Below are 27,684 nucleotides of genomic sequence, written 5' to 3' on the forward strand. Positions count from 1 at the left end.
CTACTGTCTAACTCTCGTGGAAATAAAAACCCTATTATTTTCATATTATATCAGCTCAGGTGGTTTACAGGGTTAGAAAACTGTGTGCTCAGTGCTGAATTAATTCATCTGTTAAAGAATATGATTTTATATATATATATATATATATATATATATATATATATATATATATATATATATATATGATTGAATTACTAAAATATCTGATCTGTATTCTTTGGTGCTCCGTTTTTCCAGATTTGCAGTCAGCGTCCTTCCGCTCTGCACATGGACTTTGGCTCAGTTATCAGTGAACACGACAGGTCACAGTAAGGCTCCAGCCTGATGTAAACAAAAGCACAAGGGCCCAGGTTTTAAGCCCATACAAACAGATCTCCCCGCTAGTTATCGGATTTTGCTGGAAGTAAGTCATGTCGATTTAATACCTACAAGCAGGATTTTAAATACTGTATTTTGTAAATTTAAGTTTGTATTATTTATGTAAGTGTGTATGTATGTATATACTAATGCTATAAAAAATATTCTGTTGGACTTTCTTGAAAACTGGTATCGGCTTAACAAAGTGGTTAAATATCATTTTAGTTCTTTTTAGATTTTATTAAAAAGTAGCTCCTTAGATACTGCAGAAGATGTTAAACGTATCATTCTGTTCCTCCGGTAATCGGCATTGAAATAATCCCAAAAGCTCCATTTTATTTTAAAAATATTTTAAATAATTTAAAACCCTTTGCCTCTCGGTCGTAGCTGGGATAGCCCCCCAAACTATTACATTTTTCTTTTTGTATTACATGTAAGTACGGAAGAGGATTAGGCCACCGGGGAAAAAAGTGGCCATATTGTTTTGTTCCTGCAGCATCTGGACTCCCCAGGAACCTATGCCAGGATCCTGTTTGTGGACTTCAGCTCTGCCTTCAACACTATCCTTCCAGACCATCTCCGAGACAAGCTTTCCCAGATGAATGTGCCTGACCCCATCTGCCGGTGGATCACTGACTTCCTGACGGACAGGAAGCAGCACGTGAGGCTGGGAAAGAATGTCTCGGACTCCCGGACCATCAGCACCGGCTCCCCTCAGGGCTGTGTTCTTTCTCCTCTGCTCTTCTCCCTGTACACCAACTGCTGCACCTCCACCCACCAGTCTGTCAAGCTAATCAAGTTTGCAGATGACACCACCGTTATTGGGCTCATCTCGGACAGGGACGAGTCTGCCTACAGGAGGGAGGTTGAACGCCTGGTGTCCTGGTGCAGCCACAACAACCTGGTGCTGAATGCCCAGAAGACAGTGGAGATTATTGTGGACTTCAGGAAGCACACAGCCCCACTCCCCCCCATCATCCTGACTGACACCCCCATCACCTCTGTGGACTCATTCCGCTTCCTGGGTACCACCATCACCCAGGACCTGAAGTGGGAGCCCACCATCACCTCCGTCATTAAGAAAGCCCAGCAGAGGATGTACTTCCTGAGGCAGCTGAAGAAATTCAACCTGCCAACACGGACGATGATGCAGTTCTACACTGCAATCATCGAGTCCATCCTCACCTCCTCCATCACCGTGTGGTACGCTGGAGCCACTATCAGGGACAAACAGAGACTGCAGCGTGTTGTGCGCTCTGCTGAGAAGGTGATTGGCTGCAGACTCCCATCTTTGCAGGACCTGTACACCTCCAGGACATTGCGGCGTGCAGCTCGGATCTCAGCTGACCCTTCTCACCCTGGACACAGTCTGTTTGACCTGCTCCCCTCAGGCAGGAGGCGCCGGTCCATTCGCACCAGAACCTCTCGCCATAAGAACAGTTTCTTCCCCTCTGCTGTTGGACACATGAACAATAACCATATGACTGTTCCCACTACTAACACATGACCCTACGCTGTGTCACTGCATCATTCCATGATTGGCACTGATCACCACCTGCACTCATGTATATATCTTTCAACGTAGCACTCTTAATTCTTATTCTCATGTATATATCTCATGTATAGCTCATGCACATATCTCTCTACGTAGCACTTTTAATTCTTATCCCTACTTTTATTTTTTCATGTCTATTTAAGTGCTATTTATGACACTATGTTTGCACTGAAGCACCGCAGCAATTTCCTAATGTTGTAAACCTGCTCAACATTTGGCAATAAACCCCTTTCTGATTCTGATTCTGAGAATTCTGAGAAAAAACGTCATGTCCATATGTAAGCCATGCTGAAAGATCGAGACAAAAAACAACAACAAGTAAATAACAATATATAATTCATTTGCATTTAGAAAAATGTTATAATTTGGCTTTTTTAAATGGAGTTCTGCCAACAGACGCGCGACGGATACCAAAACGATTTATTTGAAGTAAAAGATCTGTAGACGACTTTTGGACGGACCCTGCGCTTGTTGGTTACCTGGTAACCATGAATTTTCTTCTTCTACGTTGGAGGGCAGCGGTCACAAAGTTTCATTAGATGGCCACAAACGACATGCCATCTCACTGGTGATAATAATATTAAGAAAAGAGAGTCTGGGATGGTGGCTGAAAAATTATATTAATGTTAAATGAGAAACTGGAACATCTTAAACGCACTCTGATGAAATACCAGAGGATAAGAGTTCGCTAGCTCGACAGGAATATAGGACTTCGAGTTGACACTGGGTGGCGGTAGTACTGGCTAAATGGTCTTAAAAATAAAGCGAAGAAGGGGAGCTCAGTTCCGTGGGCGGGACAAACAAACAAACCGGTATTGGGAATAAAAATATGTTGGTTTCGTTAAGTTAAGTACGCATGAACAATTAACAGGAAACTGAAATAAAATAGTCGCAGTGAAGATGAGTTCGTTTGCGGGTCGGATGAAGGAGTACCCCACCATCTCTCTGGACCGGTTCGACAGGGAGAACCTACATGCCCGGGCATATTTCCTCTCCCACTGTCACAAAGGTGAGCCTGGCACCTGCACAGTTGTTAGAAACGGTACATATTACATGTGTGGCCTCCTGATGGCGGGTGTCCTCTCTGTTTCACTGAACAGATCACATGAAAGGGCTGAAAGGACCTCTGCTGAAGAGGAAGCTGCAGTTCAGGTGAAGCCTGGGTGCTGTTAAACTGATATTTAATCCAGTGATGCTCAGATATTTGAGTCAAAGTTGAGATTTGTCTCAGACTTCGGGTGAAGAATTACAATTGTGACCTTTCTGCACTAATTTACCATCTTTTAAACTTACTGTGAAACGTTACTATGTCACACAGGGTGCAGTTCAGCTGCTTGTTGTGGGCGTTATGGGCATCAAGCAGCCCCATGGTTGATCGGAAAGATGAATTGTTCCTGCTGTGAAATTAAAACCTAACACTGCTTTAATGAGCGTGTAACTCAGGGCTGAATATAAATTTGTTGTTTGCAGTCGCACTGTGAGGCTTTACTGCTCCTTTGTAACCAAAGAGCTGCTGCTGAACAATCCAAAGTACGCTTTTTGGGAGGAATACATCGTGAGTACACATCTCTGCTTTTATCAGATTGTTTTTTAAATATTTAAACAGAAGATATATAACGTGAGTTATCTCTCCTGTTAAATCATCTGTTCAGGTTCCTCTTGAGCTCGAGAGCCCGACTCAGATTTCTCTCGTGGACGAAGCATCAGGAGAGGTACTGGGTGCTCATCGGTTTGAGTCTGGCTCTGTGTCGAATTTGAAACTACTAAAAGTCAGACATGTAGCTGTAGATGCAACCTGTCATCCATATGTGTGAGTTTGTTGTTTTTAACCCTGACAGAAAGAAGAGGTCGTGGTGACGTTGCTTCCAGCAGGTCACTGTCCCGGCTCCGTCATGTGAGTTTAATTTTCCACCAACATTTGTATGTTTGGAGGATTTCACTTTTCCCAAGCTTCATGCGGATCCTTTACAAAACACCCAAAACTTTAATCACAACTCAGAACACAACTCACACAGAGAAATCTATTGTTTAGATCTTCTGATCTTTTACTTATTGAGGTTTTGTTACAGCTGGTCAGGAAATATATGATATAAGGTGACTTCAGGGTCAAATGGTAAATGGCCTGTATTTGTATAGCGCTTTACTAGTCCCTAAGGACCCCAAAGCGCTTTACACAACCAGTCATCCACCCATTCACACACACACTCACACACTGGTGATGGCAAGCTACATTGTAGCCACAGCCACCCTGGGGCGCACTGACAGAGAAAGTATGTAACCTTGTGGGTTTGTTACAGAGTATAACAAACACCAGGAGACCCAGGAGAACTTAAACACATCTCTTCTACAAACAATTCAGTTTCACCTCCCCTCCCACCTGCTCAGTCTGAAGCTCCCGTTTTTGTTAATTTTTCCATAATCGGCTAAATAAACTTCACTCTTTAACATCTGTGACTTCGAGGAATTCAAAAATGCGTTCTGTGTACACTTTAAAGGGGTCACATGATCAGGTGAGAAAATCGGAGACCAAACAAATTGGTAGTTTGTTTGTATCGCAGGTTCCTGTTTGAGGGTTCCCATGGAAACGTGTTGTATACAGGAGACTTCAGGTTGCCTGTCGGAGACGTGTCCAGAATGGAGCACCTACACTCGGGCAGCAGGTCAGTCACCAAACATCGCCATCATCCTTGTTTCATCCTGAGTTTCTCTGATTCGCTGTGTCTGGAATGCATTTTCTTCTTGAGCTGTGATTGGACAGCTCACGTAAGCTTCAGATGCGGATTGTTTTGGAGCACTAAGTTCACGCCGCTGTGTCGCGCTTCACAGGGTCAAAGACATTCAGAGCATCTATCTGGACTCCACCTTCTATGACCCGCGCTTCTACCAGATCCCATCGCGGGTACGTGCTGGTTTTCAGTCACTGCTGAGATATACAGTTAACACACAGGGACAGGTGCCAGTTCATTAAGTACACCTCGCTCAAACTTAATATTTAGTACATGAACCTTTTATTGTAAATAAGTCATAACCTCACTGACATTTCCTCCATTAAAAAATCTTGTTTGTTATAACTTGTGTTATAACTCAGGATGATTATGATGAATTAGAAGCAGTCAGTTTTCTATGATTTTAATCGGTATTTGAGCCTGTGTGTGTGTGTGTGGGTGTGTTCGTTTGTTTGTTCGTAGGAGGTCTGTTTATCCGGAATCTCTGAGTTGGTTGGAAACTGGATCAGTCAGAGTCCTCATCACGTTGTGTGGCTCAACTGTAAAGCTGCGTATGGATACGAGTACCTGTTTATCAACCTGGGAGAGGAGTTCAACACACAGGTCTCTTTTGTCAGCCTTCTTTCCTTCATCACCATACCATACCATACCATACCATACCATACCATACCATACCATACCAGCGTTATTTATAAAGCACTTTCACATAAAACAAGGGTTCACAAAGTGCTGTACATATACAAATAGCATAAGCAAAGTAAAATAAAAAATAAGATAAAATAAAACATGTTAAAACACACTTATGGAAGCTACATTGAGTATTTATTAATGAAAAGTTTAGAGGCATGGTGGGTAAAACTTCAGTAGCTGGTAAACCACAGACATCAAATATGGGGAGAAACTGATGCATGGATGGAAATATTAACCTCATAATCATCACTGTAACATGAAGTCCACTGTTTTTCCTGCAGATCCACGTCAACACTCTGGCGATGTTCAAGAAGATGCCGGAGATCCTAAGCTACGTGACAACCGACCGCAGGACTCAGATACACGCTTGTCGACACCCAAAGGTCCCGTTTTAGTCTCTCACAAACAAATTCGTGGTTCCTTTACTTCAGAAGTTTAGATTTGTTTTCCTGAACCTCAATATTTCTGAAAAACAACTTTGTGGTAGTTCTGCGTTTATGATAATGAACCATTTCCACTTCTGATACAAAACCTAAATCTTTTCTTCTTTCATTCTTTCTGTTCCTGCGACACTACGTTTTTATCTGGGATTTTTGTTTGTAGGATGAAGAGTTTTTCCAAGGAAATCGGCTGCCGTGTGGATGCACGGCTGCTGATGGGACGCCTCTTCGCATCATCAGCATCAAACCGTCCACGATGTGGTTTGGAGAAAGAACCAAGAAGACCAGCGTCATAATAAAGTAAGAACAGCTCCAGCGTCATGCACTCACTAGAAATAAAGTCTGGTTTTGTGCTCCAAATGTATTTTTGTGTGTTTATGCAGGACAGGAGGCAGTTCATACCGAGCCTGTTTCAGCTTCCACTCCTCCTACTCCGAGGTAAACGCACTTCCACTCACACAGTATTGTATTTGGACCTTCTTGTTTGAAGTCATTAAAGATGTGTGCTAAACAATCACTCCATTCTGGTTCGGAAAACAGTTCGGAGAATTAAAAACCCAAAATTATCTCAATATTCCTTGCCCATGATGAGTAGATATATACTTGTGTCGCATCAGTGCTGATGTTTGAGGCCATGTTCATTTCTGTTTGGACAATGAAACCAAAGCCCCACCCATTTGCTGTTCAAACCTTTTGTTTATGAGGGGCAGCCAATCAGAAGAAGACTGCACTAAGAACTACTATGATATCAGTAAGAATTATTTTGAACTGTGAATCATGCAAAGCTGCTGTATCAGAGTCAAAGCTGGAAGAGTAGTCCACTTTAAAAGGACTTCATGTTGTTTCTGTTGCTATGCTTCTCCTGATTTTCAGATTAAGGACTTCCTGTCATACCTCCAGCCGGTGAACATCTACCCCAGTGTCATCCCCATTGGTCGAACACTGACTGAAGTCACACAGATGTGAGTCAACTTCATTTTAATTGTACAAATGTAAAAGTCTAAACTTACTTTTACTTGATTTATAATCAAATGTAACTTGTGGTAACTTTAAAAGGTTTTACTGCTGTCTTTATTCAACAATCTAACAGTTTAACACGACGCCATTTCTGCATGTCTGATCAGGTTGAAGCTGATGTGCAGGAAGCAGTCTGATGAGGCGGCGTTTGTTTACAAACCTCTGGGAGTCCTCAAACGCAGCAGGGTGCAGCGACCTACTTGTGGTAACACAAACACACTCGTAATGACAGGTGCTCTCCATAACAGCACGCGGGCCTGCCGCCACACGCTTGTTTACAGATCACTGCTTGGCCCCGTGTTTGCCTCTCACGCGTTGCCCTTCATTCAGCTTCTTCACACAAACACAGGAGGCGACGCTTTTATAAGCGTTTGAACAACAGGCAGGAATGTGTTGTGTTGCTTCAATAAGATAGACCAGTCATTAAAACAAGGCTGATGTGTGTTTGTGTGTTCAGACTCAGAGAGCGATGATGAGCTGTTTGATGGGCTCGATGTGGCACCAGTGAGGAAGAAGTTGGGAGTACAAAAAGGTAAGTCTGCAAGTTACTTGCTGTCACTTTGATTTGCACCAAAGCAGCTGAAATGGATTCACGGGGTCTGAGGAAGTTCAGCTGAGATGATCGAGTAGGCCCTTTAATTTTCCTGAGCGCTGTAGGATATGAATGTCACGACAGGAAGTGATGTCATGTTGCAGTATTTTTTTGCCCTGAGTACTTCACTGTTACTGTTTGTTTGATTTTGTTTCTTTTGTTCTATAAGTAGAGGGAACTCTCGAAACAACAGCACTCCCTGTGTGTGTGGAGGAGTCTTTACCGCTGACCATTACCGATGCCCAGCCTGCTGCTCATAACTACGTCGACTGCACTGAGTCCAACGGCGAGGAGGAGGAGGAGGAGGAGGAGCAGCAAGGTGACGAGGAAAAGGTTGGAGCCGGACAGCCGGAGGACATTTCATCTCAGCCTCCGAGGTGGGAGGACTTCTTCACCACCGAGACTCTGACCGACAGCCAGAACAGCCTCAGGAGCCAACCACAGTCCTGCTGCTCTGAGATGACGGGCTCGCAGACACCCGATCTGTTCAGCGACGAAGAAACTGCCCCCGATGGCTTCAGCCTGACACTGTCCGGCTCGCAGTCCAATCATTCCTCTCAGAACATGGACTCGTGTTTACCCGACACCCTGATCATCCAACCAGAGCTGGATGGGCAGAAGCAGAGGGAGGAGGGGGATGATGGAATTATCCAATCGGAGTCTCAGCAGTCGTCAGACTTTGATATTCCCTGCACGCCGGAGTCGAAGGTGCCGCGGCGTGATGAGCTGTCTCAGTTGTACAGGAAGCTGGCTGCAGGAGAGGACATCAGGGCTCTGGACTACAGGACCGAACATTAATGGGGAGCTCCTAAAAAAACTGTGCAAACTAGAAAAGTAAAGCCTTAAAAAGCAGCCGGACGAGGCCAAAACAAGCAAACCACACAGCTACCTCCGTTTTAGTGACGAACCTCCAGCTCTGAGATCCCCCACTAGCACACTGGGGCAGGAGGAGAGGTTAACATGCATTCAGTACCTGCTTCCAGCATGAAGAGTTTCTCAGCCTAATTAGAGAGCATAAATAGACCAAACTTTAACGTAATTTTCTTCAGACCTGTCGTTCTCACTTAGACCCTTAAGCTGTCACATTCCTTCTGCAGGCTGAGCTGAAACGTCCTCTCCTCCAGCGTCAGTGTTGGCCTCCAAACCCCACAGACTTCAGTTTGTTAAACCACACACTCGTTCCTGCGCACTTTAAGCCTATTGGTGGATTCTTGCACCTGTGCAGGTCACAGCTGACACTCGTTCCCTCTCTGCTGGCAGTTTGTGGTTTGTTCTGCATTAAAGCTAAAGTTTTGTTCCAGAAACAAATAAAATATTTATTTTTAACTCAGGTGTTATGGCTGATTATTCAAATCAAAATGGTAAATGGCCTGTATTTATATAGCACTTTACTCGTCCCTAAAGACTCCAAAGCGCTTTACACATCCAGTCATCCACCCATTCACACACACATTCACACACCGGTGATGGCAAGCTACATTGTAACCACAGCCACCCTGGGGCGCACTGACAGAGGCAAATGTTGTGTTTGATGGGAAAAAGCAGTAAGAATGCCAGACATTGCGAGTTTTTTCCCCCAATAATTCCTAAAATAAGTGGAAGAACTGCTCGACCAAAGCTGTGGTTGTGTAATACACTGCAGCTCAAACTGAATCACTATCCATGATGACATCATCAAAAATTCCAAAACTACAAATATATTCTGTATAACAATAATAAAGCAAATCTTTACTCTATAGAAACTGAGTTGGAATCATTTAGCTTTAAACCAGGTTTTTCCAGCTGCATGTGAAACAGCTGCTAGCTATCTGCTCAGCTTCACTTCAGCTTACTGAAGTCCCAGAACTGGACGTCTGCACCTTGTTGGTGCTGTTGAAGAATTTTTAATGCAACTGTCTGACCAATGATTCTAGTTTCTAGGCTAATTTAGCAGGTAACCAAGTGAGGACTCTCACTCAAAGGACTTTTTTGCTACCAGCCTTATTCACTCAGTGTGTTCAAGTGCTTTTTTTTCTACGTTTCAGCACTTTTGCACAGTGCTGAGTACCGCTGCTGGAGTTTGAATCCAGCCTTTGTCCTGATGTGTGGAGTTGTGCTCCACCTATTATCTGGATGGATATCTCCAAGTACTCTGGCTTCTTTCCATGGTCCAAACACATACATGGATCAGATTAACTCCCTTATCTTTCCAGCCCTGGAGTTTTCCTCTGTTTCTCCAGAAGCCACAGTGGAAATAAAGGAAAGGAACCAACTTACCTGAAGCTTTTGTCCTTCGAAAATTACATGCTTCATAAAATCTACTTGGAACTCAGAAAAAATAATTATCGACTGTCAGAGCGACAGTCGGACAGTTATTGTCTGTATCGTGCTTCCAACATATAACACGGAGGGTTAAAAGTGAACTTAACTGCTGGTTTTCTCCTGATGGCTTTAGACACATGGTCGTCTGATTTATTTACAGACAGAAACAAAAAAGCTTTTTACAGTTGATCTAAAACTCAAAGGTAATTAACACCATAAATGAATGCAGTTCATAAGGTTTACAGTGAATGCTAGAAAATTTTTCATCACGACTACCACCACACTTTGCCCAACATCAAAGATTTGTGGCAGATTTTCACATTTTAGAAGCTGGAAGAGCTGCATTAGAAAATCAAAATAATAACTGCCGAATGTGGATCAAGATGTCGTCCACTGAAACTTTGAGGAGAAGGAGAGAGCCGGTGTTGTGCCAAAAACTGATTTCCGGTATTTGCCAAAAACTGATTGCTTGTATTTAAACTGCTATAAATAACTTGTTGGTGTATAATATGTGAAACATATGTCAAATGTATCCCTCATGAATGATATCACATTATCTTGAGCAACAAACAACATTCCTGTAACAAGGTAGAAGCCGCAATCACTTTTTGGCAGTGACTTTTATGTATCCTTTATGTATGCAGTTAAAAAAATATTGTTGACTTTAAAAATGTCTCTTTTAAGAGTAATCTGGCCAAGAGGACAGCTGAAATTGCAACAAATGTGAAAATAGTTCTGTAAATATATTTTAAGTGGACAAAAGGGAGCTGATTGATTATAATGTAAGTGCAGTAACACAGTCACAAAGATACTTGAGAAACAGGTAATTTTTTTAAATTTTATATATAACCCCTTTGTAATACCTGTTCACCAAAGTCTATTTAGCAACATACATAACGATATTACACATAAAAAAAACAACAAAAAAAACACGCAAACATTGGAAATCAGTTTTTGGCAGGCAATCATTTTTTGGCACAACACCGGCACCACTGAAGCTGGATGACGGCAGGTTTCCTGCTCAGTTTCATTTATGTGTGAATACTCTGAGGAGGCGTATAAATTCCAGGGAATTTCCTTGAACTTGTATAGTATGGTTTTTAGGTAACTAAGGTATTATTCATGTAAGATAGACAGCAACTTCTTACTCACAGGTTGTAGACTGCACCATTTTTACCCCAAGCGGATCAAAACCTATATAAAATGACCATCATGTTTTATTCAGTCAAACTTTAGGTTTGCACCTGAGACCATAAAATCATCAGCAAGTCATAAAGGAAGTGTGAAGTGGAGCAATTTCCCCTAAACTTCATTTTCCCCTACAAGATGGGTTGCCCCCTGCTGGCCATAAGAAAGAATGCAGGTATATTCCACTTCTTGTTCCTGGGGAGCCATGCCCATTCTTTATAGTTTACATCTGTGGTTACAACAACTGGAGAAGGCAACATTTACGTCATAGTATGCCAAAGTTTGGTTGGAGTCCACAGCAAGGCCAGCATTACTGTGGCCGTGTGCAGTGAACTTTAAAATGAAATCATGAAAATAAGATGGGCTGAAGTTGCCAATTACATGCAGTCTGTGCTGATAAGGCAGTTAACTGTAGTGAAGCATTAAAAATCTGTTGCCACATAGGCACTTCATAGACTTCAAACAGAAAATCTTCCACAAATAGTGACGTAGTTGCTGCAGGACGGCAATTTAACAGCAGAATGAAACAGGCGCTGAGCAACCTGGTATTAGGAACATAACCATTCTGCAACCAGCTGAGTCCTGTGCTGCTTTGAGATGCATTGCAGATGAATTGCACTAAGTGGTGCAAAATGACTGAATGATAGCATTGTATTGGCAATCGGTCAAATTATTTGCAAACCTTCGCCAATCAATCCAAGAGCAACTGCAGACAGTCTGAGTCAAACTGCAACTGTTTGTAGACAGTCGCCAAAAGTTGATTCTGTTCATCTGGACGTAGCGTTTTCAGTGGGAGAAACGTTTCGTCACTCATCCAAGTGACTGACTGCAGGTTTCTCCAACCTTATAGACAATACATTTGCATAATGACTGAAACTAGCACCACTGAAGTAACAATGGGCTGTGAGGTCAGTTCGTTAATCATTAATATGCAAATTCTCATGACAACAACCACTGATCAAAAATCACGATTGAAGACCACTGAGTACCATACTGTTTATAAGGTTGGGGAAACCTGCAGTCAGCTGAGACTGAAGAACTCACTTGGATGGGTAAAGAAAAGTTTCTCCCACTGAAAACACTACATCCAGAAAAACAGAATCAACTTTTGGGGATTTACTTATCTGGATGATTGAGCATACATCAAGATGTTTGCCGACAGGTTCCATCCCACAAGGCTACCTGTGCAATTGCATTGGGATCAAATGTAATTGCCCAGAGGTTGAGAGTGTTGTATGCTTAACTTATGGGTAGTCTTTTAGTTTGCAACAAACAATTCAACTAACAAATTTCCCTATCTGCCAGAAGGTTGCCATCCTTTTTCCTCTAATGTGACTGAGCTGTAAGCTGCATATCGTGTTCTGTGAGCAGTTTAATCTCACGTGAATCATTCAAAAATCTTGAAGCCATTGGCTGACAATACAAAAACATATAAAGCATACCTAATGACTTAATTTTTCAATGACAAGAGGAGCTATGCCATAATATTCACAAAAACTGAACAAAAGTAATAGGGACAGATGACAGCTACCAATCACTCCAATGAGGCCAAATGCTGAGCTCCCACTGGTGCATCTGCCTGGAATAAAAAGCCTGCAGCGTTACGTCGCCTGAGCAGCAAACTGTGACCAATTTGAATGTCCAGGTCCAAATCTACGTCCGGACTCTCTAACCAGTTTGTCAGGGTCGCCGCAGTCAGCTGAATCAGGTGGAGTTGATCCCATTCAAGCCTCTGAGGGGACGCTGAGAGATGAAATTGGCTCTGCTGGGTGCTGCTGCTGCTCAGTGGAGACTCGGTGGGTTCCTGATGACAACACAGAGGAGCTGATGAACGCCTGCAGGGTTTCTTTTTCCTCACTCGACAAACTCTCTCACACTGTGTCATTCTTCCTCTGTACCTATCAGTTCACAGAGAAGCACAGACTGAAATAGGCTTCGATGGGCAGCATTCAATCTATACAGAGCTCTTAGTTTGGATGTCAGTGTGACCTAAAGGTCATTACTGGTATTTTCTTTCTTATTTTAGTCTGTTTGCCATGTCTTTATATTTCAAAGTGTGTTTTTCCATACTTTTCAGGTCTTTACTGGTGTCATTTTATTTTTATACCTTACACATACAGTATAAAGTATAAAAAACAGTTTTTCTATATTTTATATATTAGGGATGGGTATTGTTTAGGTTTTATCCGATACCGGTGCCAAACCGGTACTTTTGAAACGGTGCCGGTGCTTAAACGGTGCTCAAACCGGTGCTTAAAGAATGGAGAACACAAAATTGGTCCAAAAACCTCTCATGTTCAGCTGTTTTTTTTGTAAAAAGATAACAATGTTAGACTTTTCTGCAGCTATGGGGCATATATGGTATCACTCTTGGTTGGAAGCAGTGCTTAGACAATGGAAAAAAACACAAACTTTATCCAAAAACTTCTCATGTTTAGCCGTTTCCCACTTTTTCTTTGGTCATTTTAGCCTTTTTGGCCAGGGTGAAGGGAGTATCTGCCATCAAACAAGAAGACAGCCGCATGTAGCTATGATGATGTTTGCTAGTTCACCTTACATGCATTAATGTAAGAACGTGGTTAGCCTACTCAACGTAAATTACACACAAACAACATTAAGCTACTCACGCAGAGAAGAACGGCTGCTGCTGCATCATCATCCGTCATCATTTCTGCTACACTGGCAGGGCTAGGGGCCAGGACTCTCCTCTTCGTATTTTTGGGGGATGTTGCAAACTCCGGTCGGGGGCACCACACCCGCAGTAGATGTGCTCGGTGTGAGGTCTTGCAGCAAGCTATCAAATACGGCGCATTTCTGGGCTTTTAAAAAAAACCGCTATGCGTCGCCAGGTGTTTCATCGGATTTGAGGTGTTACCTCCTTTGACAGTATCACAGTATCAGCTTAAAGCACTTGTTGCAGACTGCTGAGTTTGCATCTTTTGCTGTGAAGTACAGCCAGACTTTTGACAGCTTCGCCTTGGACATTTTTAATCTGTAGCTCTGCATAAAAGAACGTACGTACCTGGCCCCGCCTACTATCCTCGGAAACGTAAAATGATTGGCTAGAATCTAAAGTGTATCACAGCTCAGGAAAAAAAGCACCGAAAAAAAGCACCGAAATAAAGCACCGAAATGTGCGCTTCTTTTCAGTCTGGCTACTACCGTTTATGTCAGAACCGGTTCCATTATGGCACCGGATACCGGTACCCATCCCTATTATATATATGTTGTTATTTTTTTAAATATTTTTTTTAACACTACTCTTGAACAGTTCACCTCTTATACTTTGTTCACAAGTCTTTCACAGCTTACTGAGCTCAGCTGCGGTGTTACTGCCCTCTGATGGTGTTTTCATGCACTACAGTGCATAACACTGTGTCCATATCTGTTTTTTGGCTGCGTTAAAATGTTTTAAATACCCTAATGTATCATCATACTGCCCGAGCCTTGAATTGAGGATCCACATCACTCTTTAATGGTGCATGATGGAAAAACTGTACAATGCAAAGACACACTGGCCCTTTTACCACTGATGTAACATCTCAGCTCTCATTAATGAGACTGTGGAGAGGAACCAGGGGAGGTCGTCACTCACACAGTGAAGCATGCACAGGCTTGGCTCTTCATTAAAACCAGAGTCAGTCCCCCCACAGCGGTTTCCTGAGGGACAGCGAGTCTCTCGGAGGCTCTGCAGCAGAGGATGAGTTCATTAATTAACTTCCACACACACTCAAACAATATGTTAAATGCACTCGTAGCATCACTACATTATATAATACGGAGCTGACATCGCACACACACACACACACAGACACACACATTAATAATAAAACGCTAACGAACACACAGCGTGCCCAGAGTTCTCTCTCTCCCAGGCTCTCGTGACCCTGAAGATCCAACAGGAAATTGAGGATGTGCTTGTTTACTTGTCATGAGTTCTGATCATATTTGGGATATAATGTGGGCAGAGACATTAGGTTTATGGCACTGTGGTTCCTCCTTGTTTATGTGTTCAGACTTTGCATTGCACTCATTTTCTTTGCTCCTACTCAAAACAGAACAATAGCTCCATCATAACCCCACAGCAAACAAACCAGGACGCAGAGCATAGAAACTCATACAAGGTCAAAGGAGGTCAGACTTAGTCTGGTAATCATTTATGTCATTATATTCAATTGGTTTAGATCACCTGTATGTCACAGTTTATTGGATTTGAACACGCCTGGTTTTGAAACAGCTTCCATTATGTTCTGTTCAAAAGTCTTGAGCCACCACTCATTTCTTTATATATTCCTTCCAAGCAGTCAGACTTGGAAGGTGCCCTTTACCAGTAGTTCTCCAGGTTTTCTGCGAAAAATTCTTTCAAAATTTTTCTTTGGACATTGGCTTCTTTTTTCCTCATTTTCAGTCCACTTCTTGTACATGGACATTTTCAGAGGAATTGTTTTGTTTGTTAAGCCTCTGAAATCTGACCTATTAATCATTTAAGCATAAAAAGCCACCTAACTCATGAGACAACTTAGCAAGAAACCAATCTTTAGACACCTCGTTACTAGCAGCCTGTTACAGAGACACATTCATTTTCATTTATTTAGTTCAGTTTACAAAAAATGCCAAAGATAACACAATTTAACAGACATAAAATAATATTTTTACACCAACTAGGTGATTCCCAAAGAACTGATAGCTGAAGACTTGCATACCTCATCAGAAGTGCAGTTTGTCCTTAAACCAGAAGAATAAACTGTAGAGGTGTAGGACTACGTGAAACCATTTAAGACCTGATGGAGAGATGAACCCAAATCAGAAAGTTTTGATTCTAATCGTCATCAGTATGTACAGAGGAGGTCAGGAGAGAGGTGTAACAGTGATCAGCCACTGGTGTTGGAGTATGGTGGAATAATGAATACAGAAATGAATACAGACGATAAAATAAATAATTGCACCCATTTTCCTATCAGAACAAATAAATGAGGGGTGGCTCAAAACGTTTGCACAGTACTGTATTTAGCAAGCACTTCAGCTGTAGACCATTGGAAACTAAGTCCAGGTGTAGAAAACCATTTAAGTTAATCCAATTTAAATGAATGAAATGCAATGTGACATTGCTGTGGGATAGATGAAACATGTCTATAAATGGGAGAATCAGCTTAGAGGTGTCTTTCTGCTTGAACATCCTTACTCAAATCCAAAAAATAGGAAATGAAAGAGGTCCCAAAGTAGATTCCCGTGGGAAAACATTAGCTTAGATCTGGATATCTTGAGGTTGCTAAACTGCAAAGACAAACTAGTTCTACAGTCTGAGTTCTCTACACGAATTTTATCCAGTTTAAAAAGAGTCCTTCCTCCTCACTTTCACCAGGTGCTGCTCATGGGTGAGATCATTGGAGTTCTCAGTCTGATGTTGCAGAATCTACCCCTTATGAAAGTGTCTGGAGATCACTGCTGATGTGAAATGGTGCTGTATAAGTATAAAAAAATGAAATTGCTATCAGCTGATACTGTGGATGTGTTACCTCTGAGTGAGCCAATCTGGACTTGGGGTATGCTGCTCAGGTCTGTAGGCAACCCCACGTACACACCTCCATAGTTCCTGATCTCACACACACACACACACACACACACACACACACACACACACACACACACACACACACACACACACACACACACACACACACACACACACACACACAGAGAGAGAGAGAGAGAGAGAGTCAGCTGCACAGATCAGCTCATTAGACATATATTGGATGGCTGTGATGAATGAGATAAAAAGATTTTATAATCAAAAATGAATGACTGACTTCCGTTTGTCATCTTCTGGCACTGACTCAACTGATCTGTCGACACACACGCACACACAGAGTCAGCTGATTAATGTTAACAGACAACATGAGAGAAAGGTCAAACAACAGTGACATGTTTCAAGATGAAAATATGTTTGAAACTTTACTCACAGCTTTGATGAAAACTCAGCAGGATCTGAAGTCAGTGACAGAAACGAGATCAATCGAGAGTTAAATTCATTCCTGCTCACTGAAATCACTTTGTAAAAAACCAATTTTGACATTTTCACACACTGAAAATTCCGTATTTGTTTTATCTAGAGCAAAGAGCTACAGTGAGAAAGTAGACAGGCATGAAAACTTTACTTTGGGTATTTGTGGTGAAAACTTTGTAAAATTGGAAAAACTGATGATTTGTTTTTCAAAAGTCAGATTTAAACAGCTGTGACAGCTCAACAATCACCAATAATTTCCTCACCAGATAAATGATCTTTGACACTTTGACACATTCATCTTCCTGTCGTGTTTTATAAACTTTTCTCATTAAATCTTGATTATTAAAAGTTTCTCCCTCTCATTTCTCTCCGTCCGTCCTTTTCTTCCTTCCTTCCTTCCTTCCTTCCTTCCTTCCTTCCTTCCTTCCTTCCTTCCTTCCTTCCTTCCTTCCTTCCTTCCTTCCTTCTTCCCTTTATTTTTTTCTTTTTCTTCATTTGCTTCTTGCAATCCTTGTTTCCTTCCTTTTTCCTTTTCTTCCTTGTTCCTGTCCTTCCATGTTTCCTTTCTTTCTTTCCTTGTTCCCTTCGCCATTACCTTATTTTTTCCTTTCCAATGTTCTTATGTTCAAAATTTAGGGTATGAGGTTCCCATACTTAATCCTCAGATAATTCTAATATTTTATTGGGAATAAAAATGTGAAGCATTTCACATTAAACTGTTGTATAACATGTGCATCAGTAGCAAATATGCCCAACAGCAAAAAGGAGACACAACAAGATTACAAAAAAAAAAAAAAAACAACCAGGGGGAGACAAATTAGTTCAAAGACAACACCAACCCACCCCCACCTACCCACCCCACAAAGGTTATATCATAACTGTTTCATGACAACATCAGCCTGTTTTCTAAAAACCACACTGATGTCTGACCATTGACCTATGACCTTGACGCTCTATATACTTAAAAGGTAGATTTTTTATTATCTTTACCCAGATGACTGAGCAGAACTGGCTTCGAGATTTTAATCTATATTCATGCAGTGTGTGACTCTGTGAAAGTTTGACATCACTATGACATCATAGGATGTCTTATTAAAAAAATGAAAAAGTGTGTTGCACGGCTCCCACCATGCTCTTTAATATGATACATTACTCGATATTGTTTCTTGAATTCTTTTTTTCAAGGTCAACTTTGACCTTGGGCACTAACAATCAAGGTCAAATCCTTAGCCAACTTAACTACTCAAGTTCTCCAAGACCTCGTATAATGTTGTGAAGTTTGAAGACGATCTTTGAAAAATTGTGGGTAATATACAGTTGTTACAGATTTGTACATCTGGTGTGACCTCGACTAGATTTTCACCAAAATTAAATTAGCTCGAGCTGTTATTGGTATTGATCATCAGATAAAACCTGAACATAATATCTTGAAAACCACAGATGCTAGACTTCTAACAAACAGCCAGACAGACATAAACAAATGGAAATGATTCTCCCTCCCTTCAGAGAACAAACCAGGAGTTTCAAAAAATGCACAAGAAAAAAAAAAAAAAAACCCAACCCAAAATGAAATGGAAAATGAGGTAAGTGATAAAGACATATCAGTCCATCAGATAGTGACTCACATGACGCTTAAAAACAACCAACATGGGAGACGAATCAGCAGAAAGAGACCGAAAACAAATAATAATAATAAAAAAAACCAGACACTAACAGAAAATTACTCACAAAACCATCCTGAAGACATGCACAATGACTAAAATCACACACTAAATTATTTTGAAACAACCCAAATGATAACAATAAAAAAGTACAATCAGTCAATCCTGATTGCTTTTAATTATAGTTAAGTAAAAGCACAAGTGAACTTTGAAACAGCAAAACACCACAAACTGCAACTGAAACCTTACAGATGAATTGCTTTCCAGCGTTTCCAGGAGTGTCAGAAATCCCTGAAAACTTTAATTGATTTTGAGCAGACAGACGTGGACTCTGCTTTCACCTCCTACAGCTTCCAAAGTCAAAAACTCTACAGACTGGACCGCTAACACCTGCAGGACATAAAAAAGTTACTAAAGCACCTTTAGTAACTCTAAAAGCAAAATAAGACACCTTAAACCTGCCAGCTGCTCCATATGACTAACAATATGTTCAGTTTTTCAGTGTCCTCACCTCTGCTGCGGTTGCTGCTGCTGTTGTTGTTAGTCATGTGTTTGGCTGGAGAGGAATTTCCACATCCCATTTCAGAAAGAAAAGGAAAAAACAGTAGCGAGAGGAGAAATGGAGCGAGAAGAGTGAGGACAAAAACGTCTCTTATCTCGCTCTTACTCTCAGCTGAAGCTCCCAGTATAGAGAGGATTAGATGATGGCAAGGGAGGGAGGGAGGGAGGAGAGACGGAGAGTGTGTTGACCCCTGCTGCTGAGGGAGTAGAACTTCAAGTGTGTGTTTCAGAGTGTGTGTGCTTTAAAATCTCTGCGCAGTTTTGGAGGAAGCAGATCAAAGTCAGCTAGAATTGATTTAATTGGTGCATTTCTGCTCAAATGGAGCTGAAACAGGATTAGAGGAAAGCGGTGACAGAAGAGTGTTTAGCGTTCCCTGAGCAGGTTGGATCTGTGGTGTCTGGCTCTTGACGTCAGCTGTTGTCGAGAAGAAAGCAGTCTGTTCGGAAGTACTTTTATTATTGTTCTTGGCCTCCAGCCTCCGTCCTCACTGCTCCTTCTGTGCTTAAACCTACAATGAGTCATGCCACCCACACTCTAACCTCACATCCAGCCTCGTTGCTGCTCTCACCTCAATTACAGGCGACAGCAAAGTGACTTTCAGGAAATAATTTATTGTTCCCGCCGTCTCCAGCAGGAAGTGGAAAATGACTTCTGGACTCGTGCTGAGAGTTTTTCATCTTCACCAAAAAGTTTCAGCGTGCCGAGTTTGGAAGATTTGATGATAAGATTTTGCTACTATAATAAAACAAGGATGATACGCTCCTTCAGCGGCTGCATTAGAGTGAACCAGAGAAACAGGTCAGAACAATTAAAAATTAAAGGAAGGAAGGATGTCTTAAGGGTGAATAATTTGGAATTACAAGCTCTATTGTATGTTCACTGATGAAAACACTCTTTCTCTGCAGGTCTGAAACAAACAACCTTCAGACCTGCAAAATGAAGCCAAAGCTGCAGTTCCTATAATGACCACTTGAGGGCTACAGCAGAATAAACAAACTGTTTTAACCTCTGTGGACAGTTCTCTTCATAACAGCTGTTCAGAGAGCAAATTTATTTTATAATGCATCTTTTTGGATTTTGTTTAAAATAATGTGCAGCTGCAGCTGAGCGCTGTCTGTAAGGCTTCTGCTTAAAAATTCAACATGGCCGACGCCATCAATGCTAACGCTCAGGCTGCAAAGATGACGTCATGCTGGCTACATCCACCAGGCTTTCATCCGACACATACATTTTTTATGTGATCTTTTATTTATACACGAACTGATGTCATGCATCATTCTTGGGCTTGTCTGCAAAACACATCCAATGCAAAAGACATTCAGGTATCGATACAAAGAGTTCAACATTGTTTAAGCAGAGAAATAATAATCAATCATAAAGCTTTCCAGCTGCACAAATCTGCCTAATTCCAGGAAACAGAGGCTGTAAATGAGAGCAGGGTGCAGAACAATCTGAGGTACAAAAGGAAAATTGACCAAACAATAGAAATTTTAGAGAAAGAACACATAACCCAAAGTGTAATTCCACATTAAGGACACAGGCGGGCAGTATTGTCATGAATGTGCTGCAGTGGGAAGTAGGAGTGAGTCAGAAAGAACCAGCATTTCCATCAACTGTTGAAAAAATAAATCAATACAAAGTTTTTTTTAAAAATTTCTATCTCTGCTCCATTTTCTTTTAGGGAAGAAAAAGTGCAAGAGCTGTCTGCTCTTTGGTCCCTCTACCATCTCACACTTCTGTTTAATCAGTTTTCTGTTTGACATTTATTCAGCTGTGTGAAAACTATAAGTTTAATCTCAGCCAAACCGATTTATTGGGGAACAAATAAAACACTGAAAAAACGCCAAACAATAACATTTTTAAGTTATCTAAGTGACTTATATATCATGTTTAACCTGAGTAGTGAAAGACCGTGGGGGGTTTAAAAACAATGTGCTGGGAGTTCGCTGTTCTTGCTGCTCTGGTGAGCCTTGACCGCCCGGTCTGCTATTGAGGTGGTGGGTAACAGATGTCTCTGAAAACGTTGGAGCACTTTTGCAAAAATGTGATATATTGATAAATCGAGCAGATATTTGAAGTTTACACAGATACATTCTCACCTGAAAATATCTTAAAAGTTTATTTTGTGACCCAGAAAGAGTAATATTAAAACTATGCAGCTGCTGCCATCGTTGTTTTCCCAAAGATTCCAAACTTACTTGAATTTTCTAAAAATGATATTATCTTTGGATCTCTAAGAAAAGAAAAGAAGCTTGAAAATGTTCTAAATGTAATAATTATTATGGGTAAATTCTTCATTCACAAATGTCGTTTTCTGAAAACAAAGCTGTCCTTTTATACTCTTCACAAAGAACTCTGCCTCTTCTTCTCATCTGTAAAGTTTATGGACAAAAAACAAGCTCTGGATCTGTATCATATGATTAATGAACTAGATCTGTTAGAAAACCCCTAAGGTAAACCCCTCTTTTATGTCTTTTAATTATCTTTTGTTTGTTTGTTTTGTTTTTTTGTTTGTTTTCTTTGCTTTTGTTTGGGATTTGTTTTTGTTTTATCTATTTATTTGCTGTTGTTTGTACTTCCTGTTCATTATCTATCTTCTGTATGTTGGAATACAGCCTGTTCTGATACTATTTCAAGTTGGGAAGAAAATCTTTGTAGAGATTGCCAGATTTGTTGCACCCCCCCCCCCCCCCCCCCCCCCCCCCAACAATTAATGTCAACACTGATTATTATGCACTATTGTTTTTGTTCAAGGAGAGCAAAAAATATAAAACTCTCTCTCAGGTTGTTTGTTGCCAAAAATGGCCACCTTTTGTGTTTGTTCACAAAATGCTATAAAATTTATATTTATTAAAACATTATCTACTTTTACCGCCTTGACTCTTTAAATTAGCACCAGTCCTTTTCATCAAAACCAAAATTTTATCTACAGTCTTTTTTTTTTTTAATCTTTAAATGCCAGTTAGGCTATATACCTATTGGTTTCCGCCCCAGTCATAGCACAGAAACTGCTCTGTTAAGAATTACCAATGACCTTCTGATGGCAGCTGATTCTGGTCTCCTATCCATCCTCATCCTTCTTGATCTTAGTGCGGCGTTTGATACCATTTCTCTCCTGAACCGTGTAGCTTCCATTGGTCGTACCCCCCTTGCCTGGTTTACCTCCTGTCTCTCAGACCGCACTCAGTTTGTCCAATTTAAATCCCATTCCTCAACTCTCTATCCTGTTTCTGCTGGTGTGCCCCAGGGTTCAGTATTAGGGCCTCTTTTATTCATTATTTATATGCTCCCTCTTGGTTATATATTCCGAAAATATAATATCAATTTTCACTGTTATGCCGATGACACCCAGCTCTACCTTTCTTCTAAACCCAATTCATCTCTCCCACCTACCTCCCTCTCAAACTGTCTTATTGAGATTAGATCCTGGTTCTCCTCCAATTTTCTCAAACTTAACAGTAATAAAACTGAAGTTTTACTTGTTGGTACACCATCTATCTTAACCAAATCCCACAGTTTTTCCATTAACATTGAAAATGCTCCTACCCTTCCCTCCCCTCAGGTTAAGAGTTTGGGTGTCATACTTGATAATACTCTTTCATTCCAGTCTCACATTAATTACATAACCCGGTCTGCTTACTTCCATTTACGTAATATTAACCGACTCTGTCCCTTCCTTACTCCTCATGCTGCTGCCATCCTTGTCCATAGTCTTATTACGTCCCGTATTGATTACTGTAATTCCCTCCTATTTGTTCTCCCTAAAAGGTCCCTTCATAAACTCCAGCTCCTTCAAAATTCTGTAGCTCGGGTCATAACTTGCACTCCGTTAAGTGCTCATATTACCCCAGTTCTTCAGCAGCTTCACTGGTTGCCCATAGAAGCCAGGATAAACTTTAAAATCTTACTCCTTACATACAAGTGTATCCATAAATCTGCGCCTTCATATTTGTGTGACCTGCTCCATATCACCACTGCATCCCCCCTTCTCAGATCATCATCTGCTATTCATCTTACTGTTTCGTCCTCACACCTTATCACTATGGGGAACAGAGCTTTCAGTCGCTCTGCTCCCCGGCTCTGGAACTCTCTTCCTCCTGCACTAAGAAATATTGACTCCCTCTCCGTATTTAAGACACAGCTCAAAACACATCTGTTTAAACTGGCTTATTCGCTTTAATGCTGATTTTATCTGTTTTCACGCTCTGTTTTGTAATTTTAACTTATTTTATGTATTTTATGACTACTGTTCCTTTTATTAATTTTGTTTTTTGTAAGGTGACATTGGGTTTCTGAAAGGCGCCCTCAAATAAAATGTATTATTATTATTATTATGTATTACCAGTAACCTTTCAGATAAAAAAAGTGAAGTCCTAATGGTTTCATAAATCTTCCTATTTATTTATTTATTTTTTCATATGAGCATCGGGGACAAGGCTGTCTTACAATTGTTGAGGTCACTAGCGTGCACCCTATTTCTTCCAGGATCACTCTTCATTTGTAGGTTTTAGTGAACTCCTACTACTGTGAAGTGGTTTTCATGGGACAAAGGCATTGTATTCCAAGATTTGGGAGATTGTAGAAATGAGCATTAATGCCCTTCTTGCCATCTTTACAGAAAAAAAGTGATCTGGAAGCTGTTAGGCTTACTTACAGCAGTAGCACTTTCTGCACCTGTATAAACTCCAGGACACATTTTCTAACAGTGTTTGTTGCTGAATGTGCTGCTGCTTTGAATTTTTTTGAGAGTTAATATTTTGGCTATGGTGTCTTGTTATGAAAAGTACCTGAGTAAAAGTGTTTTTAGCATGTGCTTCAAAGATAAATTTGACTGGGAAACCCAAAGCTCAATAGCCCGTATCAACAGAAATTGACTGCAGCCTGTGTAATATTTGATGCGTCATAATTTATTCCAGTCTATCTTGCAAATACATATTTGCGTTGCAATGTCATGCACAAACACACGCAACTATTAGATCCTTAAGATCAAACCTGTGTCCTCCTTTTGGTCCACTACAGTGTAGTAAGCCATCAAACGACCCTATTTGAAACTAAGAATATTACGTGAAATTGGTTGTTTGGCTAAAAATGGGCAAATGATGTCATTTGGTAAAAAAAAAAACAAAACCCCAAAACAACAAGCATAATTTTTATGTGTTGAGTTTAGAATAAAAGCAATTATACCTAAATTGCATGATTTAGCACTGTCAATAACAAGGAATTAAAAAATGTCATAATGCTTTTCAAGTAGCCAAAAGCTGAAAACAATCTAGACCCTTTCATTCCATTTGCATCAACACAGCAAAAATGGTAAAAAAAAAAAAAAAAGAAAAGAAAAAAAGAAGAAGAAGTGGCCACAAATGGCCAGGATAGAGCCCAGAGGGTTAATGTGTAAAATGTATAAAATATTACTGATTACAGGGTAATACATTAATGTTAATAGCAACTGTAAGCTTTTTATTTTGAAGTTACAATTATAAACAATGCTGTTACATTTACACTAAATTTTTTACTATAAGTATGGAAATGGAAACAAGTGAACAACATTTTATAATAAGTTTAATTGGAATTCTGTACACTAGAAAAAAAACCCCACCAACACATAAAAAACACAAACAAACAGCCAGTGCCTTCATCTGTCTGTTAAACGTCAAACATCGCATTGACCTGTATTCCCTGGTCGTCAGCTCATGCTTTTAAAAAGAGCTCCATGACCTCTGCAAACTGAAAAACAAAGAGGAAGATGTCCCTCTACACAAAAACACTGCAGATGACAGGCCAGGCAAACATCTACTGTATTGATCTGTTTGAATGTCTCCTCATCGTGTGAGCCTTGAATTCTTTTTTTTAAAGAAGACTAAGACCACAGTGAGGGCATTTCATTTTCATGGACTTTCCACAAGCCACAGTTCCATTTAGCACAGAGGGTAGAACACATGAATGCTCTACCGAAGATTCAGAAAATGGTTTAGATGCTGGAGACAAGACAACGAGAGGGAGATGGGGCTCCACGGAGAGTTCAGTGGGGAGCAGGCCTGAATGCTGACATGACAATAAATGCCTCATGCTGTACGACCGTCATGTTACAGACAGGGCAGTGAAAGTGAACTGGCATATCATTTTGTCTGTAAGAGAGAAAAAAGAAGAAAAAAAAACGACATATAATTTAAATGTAGTTCTACAGAATGCAATCAGTTTATCTCACAATCAGTTTGTACATATTAACAAAAACACCCAAGCCATCCTCATAATGAAAGCAAAATGGTGTGGATCACAAGAGCGGTCAAGAAATGTGGTGAACCTCACCCCTGACGTCGTTGCCCACCTCTCAATTTTAAATACACTTAGTCATTGAGGGTTAGCAGGAGGGACTATGCGCTTACCTGCTGCTCTCTGGCAGGTAGCTCCATGCCCTCCTGGGTTTTAATTGCACCTTAGAACACATATGCATCAACACTACAATGAGCGGGTGGAGGGAGGTTTGGAGTCTTCTCCCACCCCCATTCTCTGCGGCCTGCTGGAGCGGGAGGGCTAGTAGGAGGAGTTGGCCGTCCGACTGCGGTCTGGGGTGTGGGGCCTCCCTGCTGCTGCGGAGTCGGGGTGGTCTGCCTCTCCCCACCGCAGGGAAAAGGGTAACACCACCTGGGTCTGGGTGCAATTCCCCCCTCCAGGGGCAAGGGTACCTAGATCCGGTTTGTAGAGTATGCTTGGGGAGTGTGATTGTGTGTACAGCGTCTCTTTATGTCTGTCTCCACGTTGGTTGAGTGTGGAGTGAGTGCATATGAGAGCATGAGGGTGGGAATGGATGTTTGTGTCTGTGTGTGCCTGTATGTCTGTGTCTATATGTCAGGTTGGGTATCAGACGCCACCTCTCTGGGGACACCTCAGGCCCTCCAAGGTTTGGAGGCCTATCTCCACCCACCACCACTTCCCCTGCCGGTGGCGGACTCCCTCAGGTGTCGGTGTGTTGGTGGTTCTTTGTGTCTGGGGGTGGGCGTCCGGGTACACACCGGCTCACTCCTTGGCGGCCGCTTGTCGGGGCCTGGGGCCTGGGGCTCGCTCGGGCCCCTTTGGAGGTGGGGTGCCCCCGGCCTCTCGGCCTAGGGCTCGGTCACTCAGGCGCAGCTGGGGGCCGGCGGAGCTCACGGGCGCGTCACTGCAACTCCCCCTGACTTCTGCTCCGCGGCTGCTGGGCGAGCCCTCATCTGGGACTCTCCTCAGCTCTTACTGGAACAGTGGCGCGGCTGCCCCTCTGTTGGTCTTCCATGGTCTCTTGTGTTCTGGGGGCCTCTGGATGTCTGGAGTTTTGATCTCCTCCATACCCGCTTCACACCCTGGAGGACGGGGCTGTGGCCCCCCCACACTTCCTAGCAGATCATTACATGGAGAAACCTTTGGAATGCAAGCATGCTGATCCACACAGGTATGCACACATGGGTACTCACAGACGCGGACTAAAGCTTTCTTGGCTGCTGCCTCAAAGCACACTGTGCGCTGTCTATCTTGCGTGCTGCACAATATCGTTTATTACTTAGTAAATATTGATATCTATGACTAGCTAGTTTATTGTGATGGTGCTTTGTTTTCTCTATTATTATGTTGCTCTTTGTTGTTTGCTGTCTCCTCTGTTTGTTTTTGTTTGTTTGTTTTTTTTTTTTTCTCCATACAGGTGACCCAGGAGTTTTTTTTTTTTTCTCTCTCTTCCCCCCCCCTTCTCACCGTCTCTTCTCCCCTTTGGTTTTCTTTCTTTCTCTCCCCCTCTCTCTCTCATTCATTCCCCCTGTCCTATTTATTAAAAAAAAAAAAAAAAAAAAAAAAAAAATGACAAAGGATGAACTGAAGCTCTGCCATCACGTAATGTCGCATACTGCTGTTTCTGATGTCATTTAGAAAGAAAAAAAAAAAAAAGAAATGTGGTGAACAGGAAAATTTATATTTATATTTATAACTTTAACTATGAGGTATATTTAATACCAACATACCTTTGAAAGGCAAAGCATTTTTAATGTGTCCACTTATATGCTCCTTAATCTTTGCCCTGACAGTAGGGCTGACAGTGGGCAGAGAGGGCAGTGAAAAACATGTTGTGCATTCCTGCAATTCTGGCTTGGAGGCAGAATTCCAAATTGATATGTGCATCTAAAACAGAGAGAAAAACAGATAAACACCATATACACATTTAAGTTCAGGTTTTAGCAGAAATAACACGTTACAGTTAGCATGTAAGAGATTTTGGGAGAAAATTCTTTACAAAAACATAATTTACAAGACACTTTTATTTGTGACATATGTATCTATTGACATATAACAGACAATTTAACAAAGGCTTACTAAAATCTGGGCAATAAAAAAGCAGAACAGAATGGAATGGAAAATATTAGTATTTATAAATATATAAATCTCTTTGTGACAAACTTTACAATGTTGATGCAGGTGGAATGAGAGACATGAATAAAGTGCAATATGCAGTAAATGGAACAATGTGCATTGATGTTACAGATAGTGAAAAGTAGTGAAGTGAATTTGTTCAATAACAAGCAAAAAACAAATATGCTTGAAATTGATCACTAAATGCTAACCAGAGGTGTCAA

General features: G+C 41.3%; 2 protein-coding genes across 7 annotated transcripts; one reads left to right on the forward strand and one right to left on the reverse strand.

Moving 5' to 3' along the window:
• Positions 1-2,414: 2,414 nt before the first annotated feature.
• Positions 2,415-8,707, forward strand: dclre1c (DNA cross-link repair 1C, PSO2 homolog (S. cerevisiae)). Of its 2 annotated transcripts, none has more exons than XM_004564837.3 (15): positions 2,415-2,921; positions 3,013-3,064; positions 3,383-3,467; positions 3,565-3,624; positions 3,751-3,806; positions 4,471-4,572; positions 4,739-4,811; positions 5,101-5,241; positions 5,610-5,711; positions 5,932-6,068; positions 6,152-6,206; positions 6,642-6,730; positions 6,893-6,990; positions 7,243-7,317; positions 7,550-8,707. In XM_004564837.3, the coding sequence occupies exons 1-15, from the start codon at positions 2,813-2,815 to the stop codon at positions 8,173-8,175; spliced, it is 1,860 nt and encodes a 619-aa protein (XP_004564894.3). In that variant the 5' UTR covers positions 2,415-2,812; the 3' UTR covers positions 8,176-8,707. The 2 variants fall into 2 exon arrangements, with proteins under 2 accessions (XP_004564894.3, XP_004564893.3); XM_004564836.3 differs by having other exon boundaries at positions 2,416-2,921; positions 7,547-8,707.
• Positions 8,708-9,811: 1,104 nt separating this feature from the next.
• Positions 9,812-19,192, reverse strand: LOC105941228 (overexpressed in colon carcinoma 1 protein). Of its 5 annotated transcripts, none has more exons than XR_013093866.1 (7): positions 19,043-19,192; positions 16,827-16,851; positions 16,674-16,709; positions 16,383-16,459; positions 15,570-15,647; positions 14,462-14,554; positions 9,812-12,670 (listed from the first exon to the last, which is right to left on the reverse strand). XR_013093866.1 is itself a non-coding variant. In XM_076876012.1 (6 exons), the coding sequence occupies exons 1-5, from the start codon at positions 19,110-19,112 to the stop codon at positions 14,505-14,507; spliced, it is 258 nt and encodes an 85-aa protein (XP_076732127.1). In that variant the 5' UTR covers positions 19,113-19,192; the 3' UTR covers positions 9,812-12,670; positions 14,462-14,504. The 5 variants fall into 5 exon arrangements, 3 of the variants coding, with proteins under 3 accessions (XP_076732127.1, XP_023008616.1, XP_076732126.1); XR_013093865.1 differs by having other exon boundaries at positions 9,812-12,764; XM_076876012.1 differs by lacking the exon at positions 15,570-15,647.
• Between the last annotated feature and the right edge of the window lie 8,492 nt (positions 19,193-27,684).

The sequence above is a fragment of the Maylandia zebra genome, linkage group LG17, assembly GCF_041146795.1.
Source record: "Maylandia zebra isolate NMK-2024a linkage group LG17, Mzebra_GT3a, whole genome shotgun sequence".
Classification (NCBI taxonomy): Eukaryota; Metazoa; Chordata; class Actinopteri; order Cichliformes; family Cichlidae; genus Maylandia; species Maylandia zebra.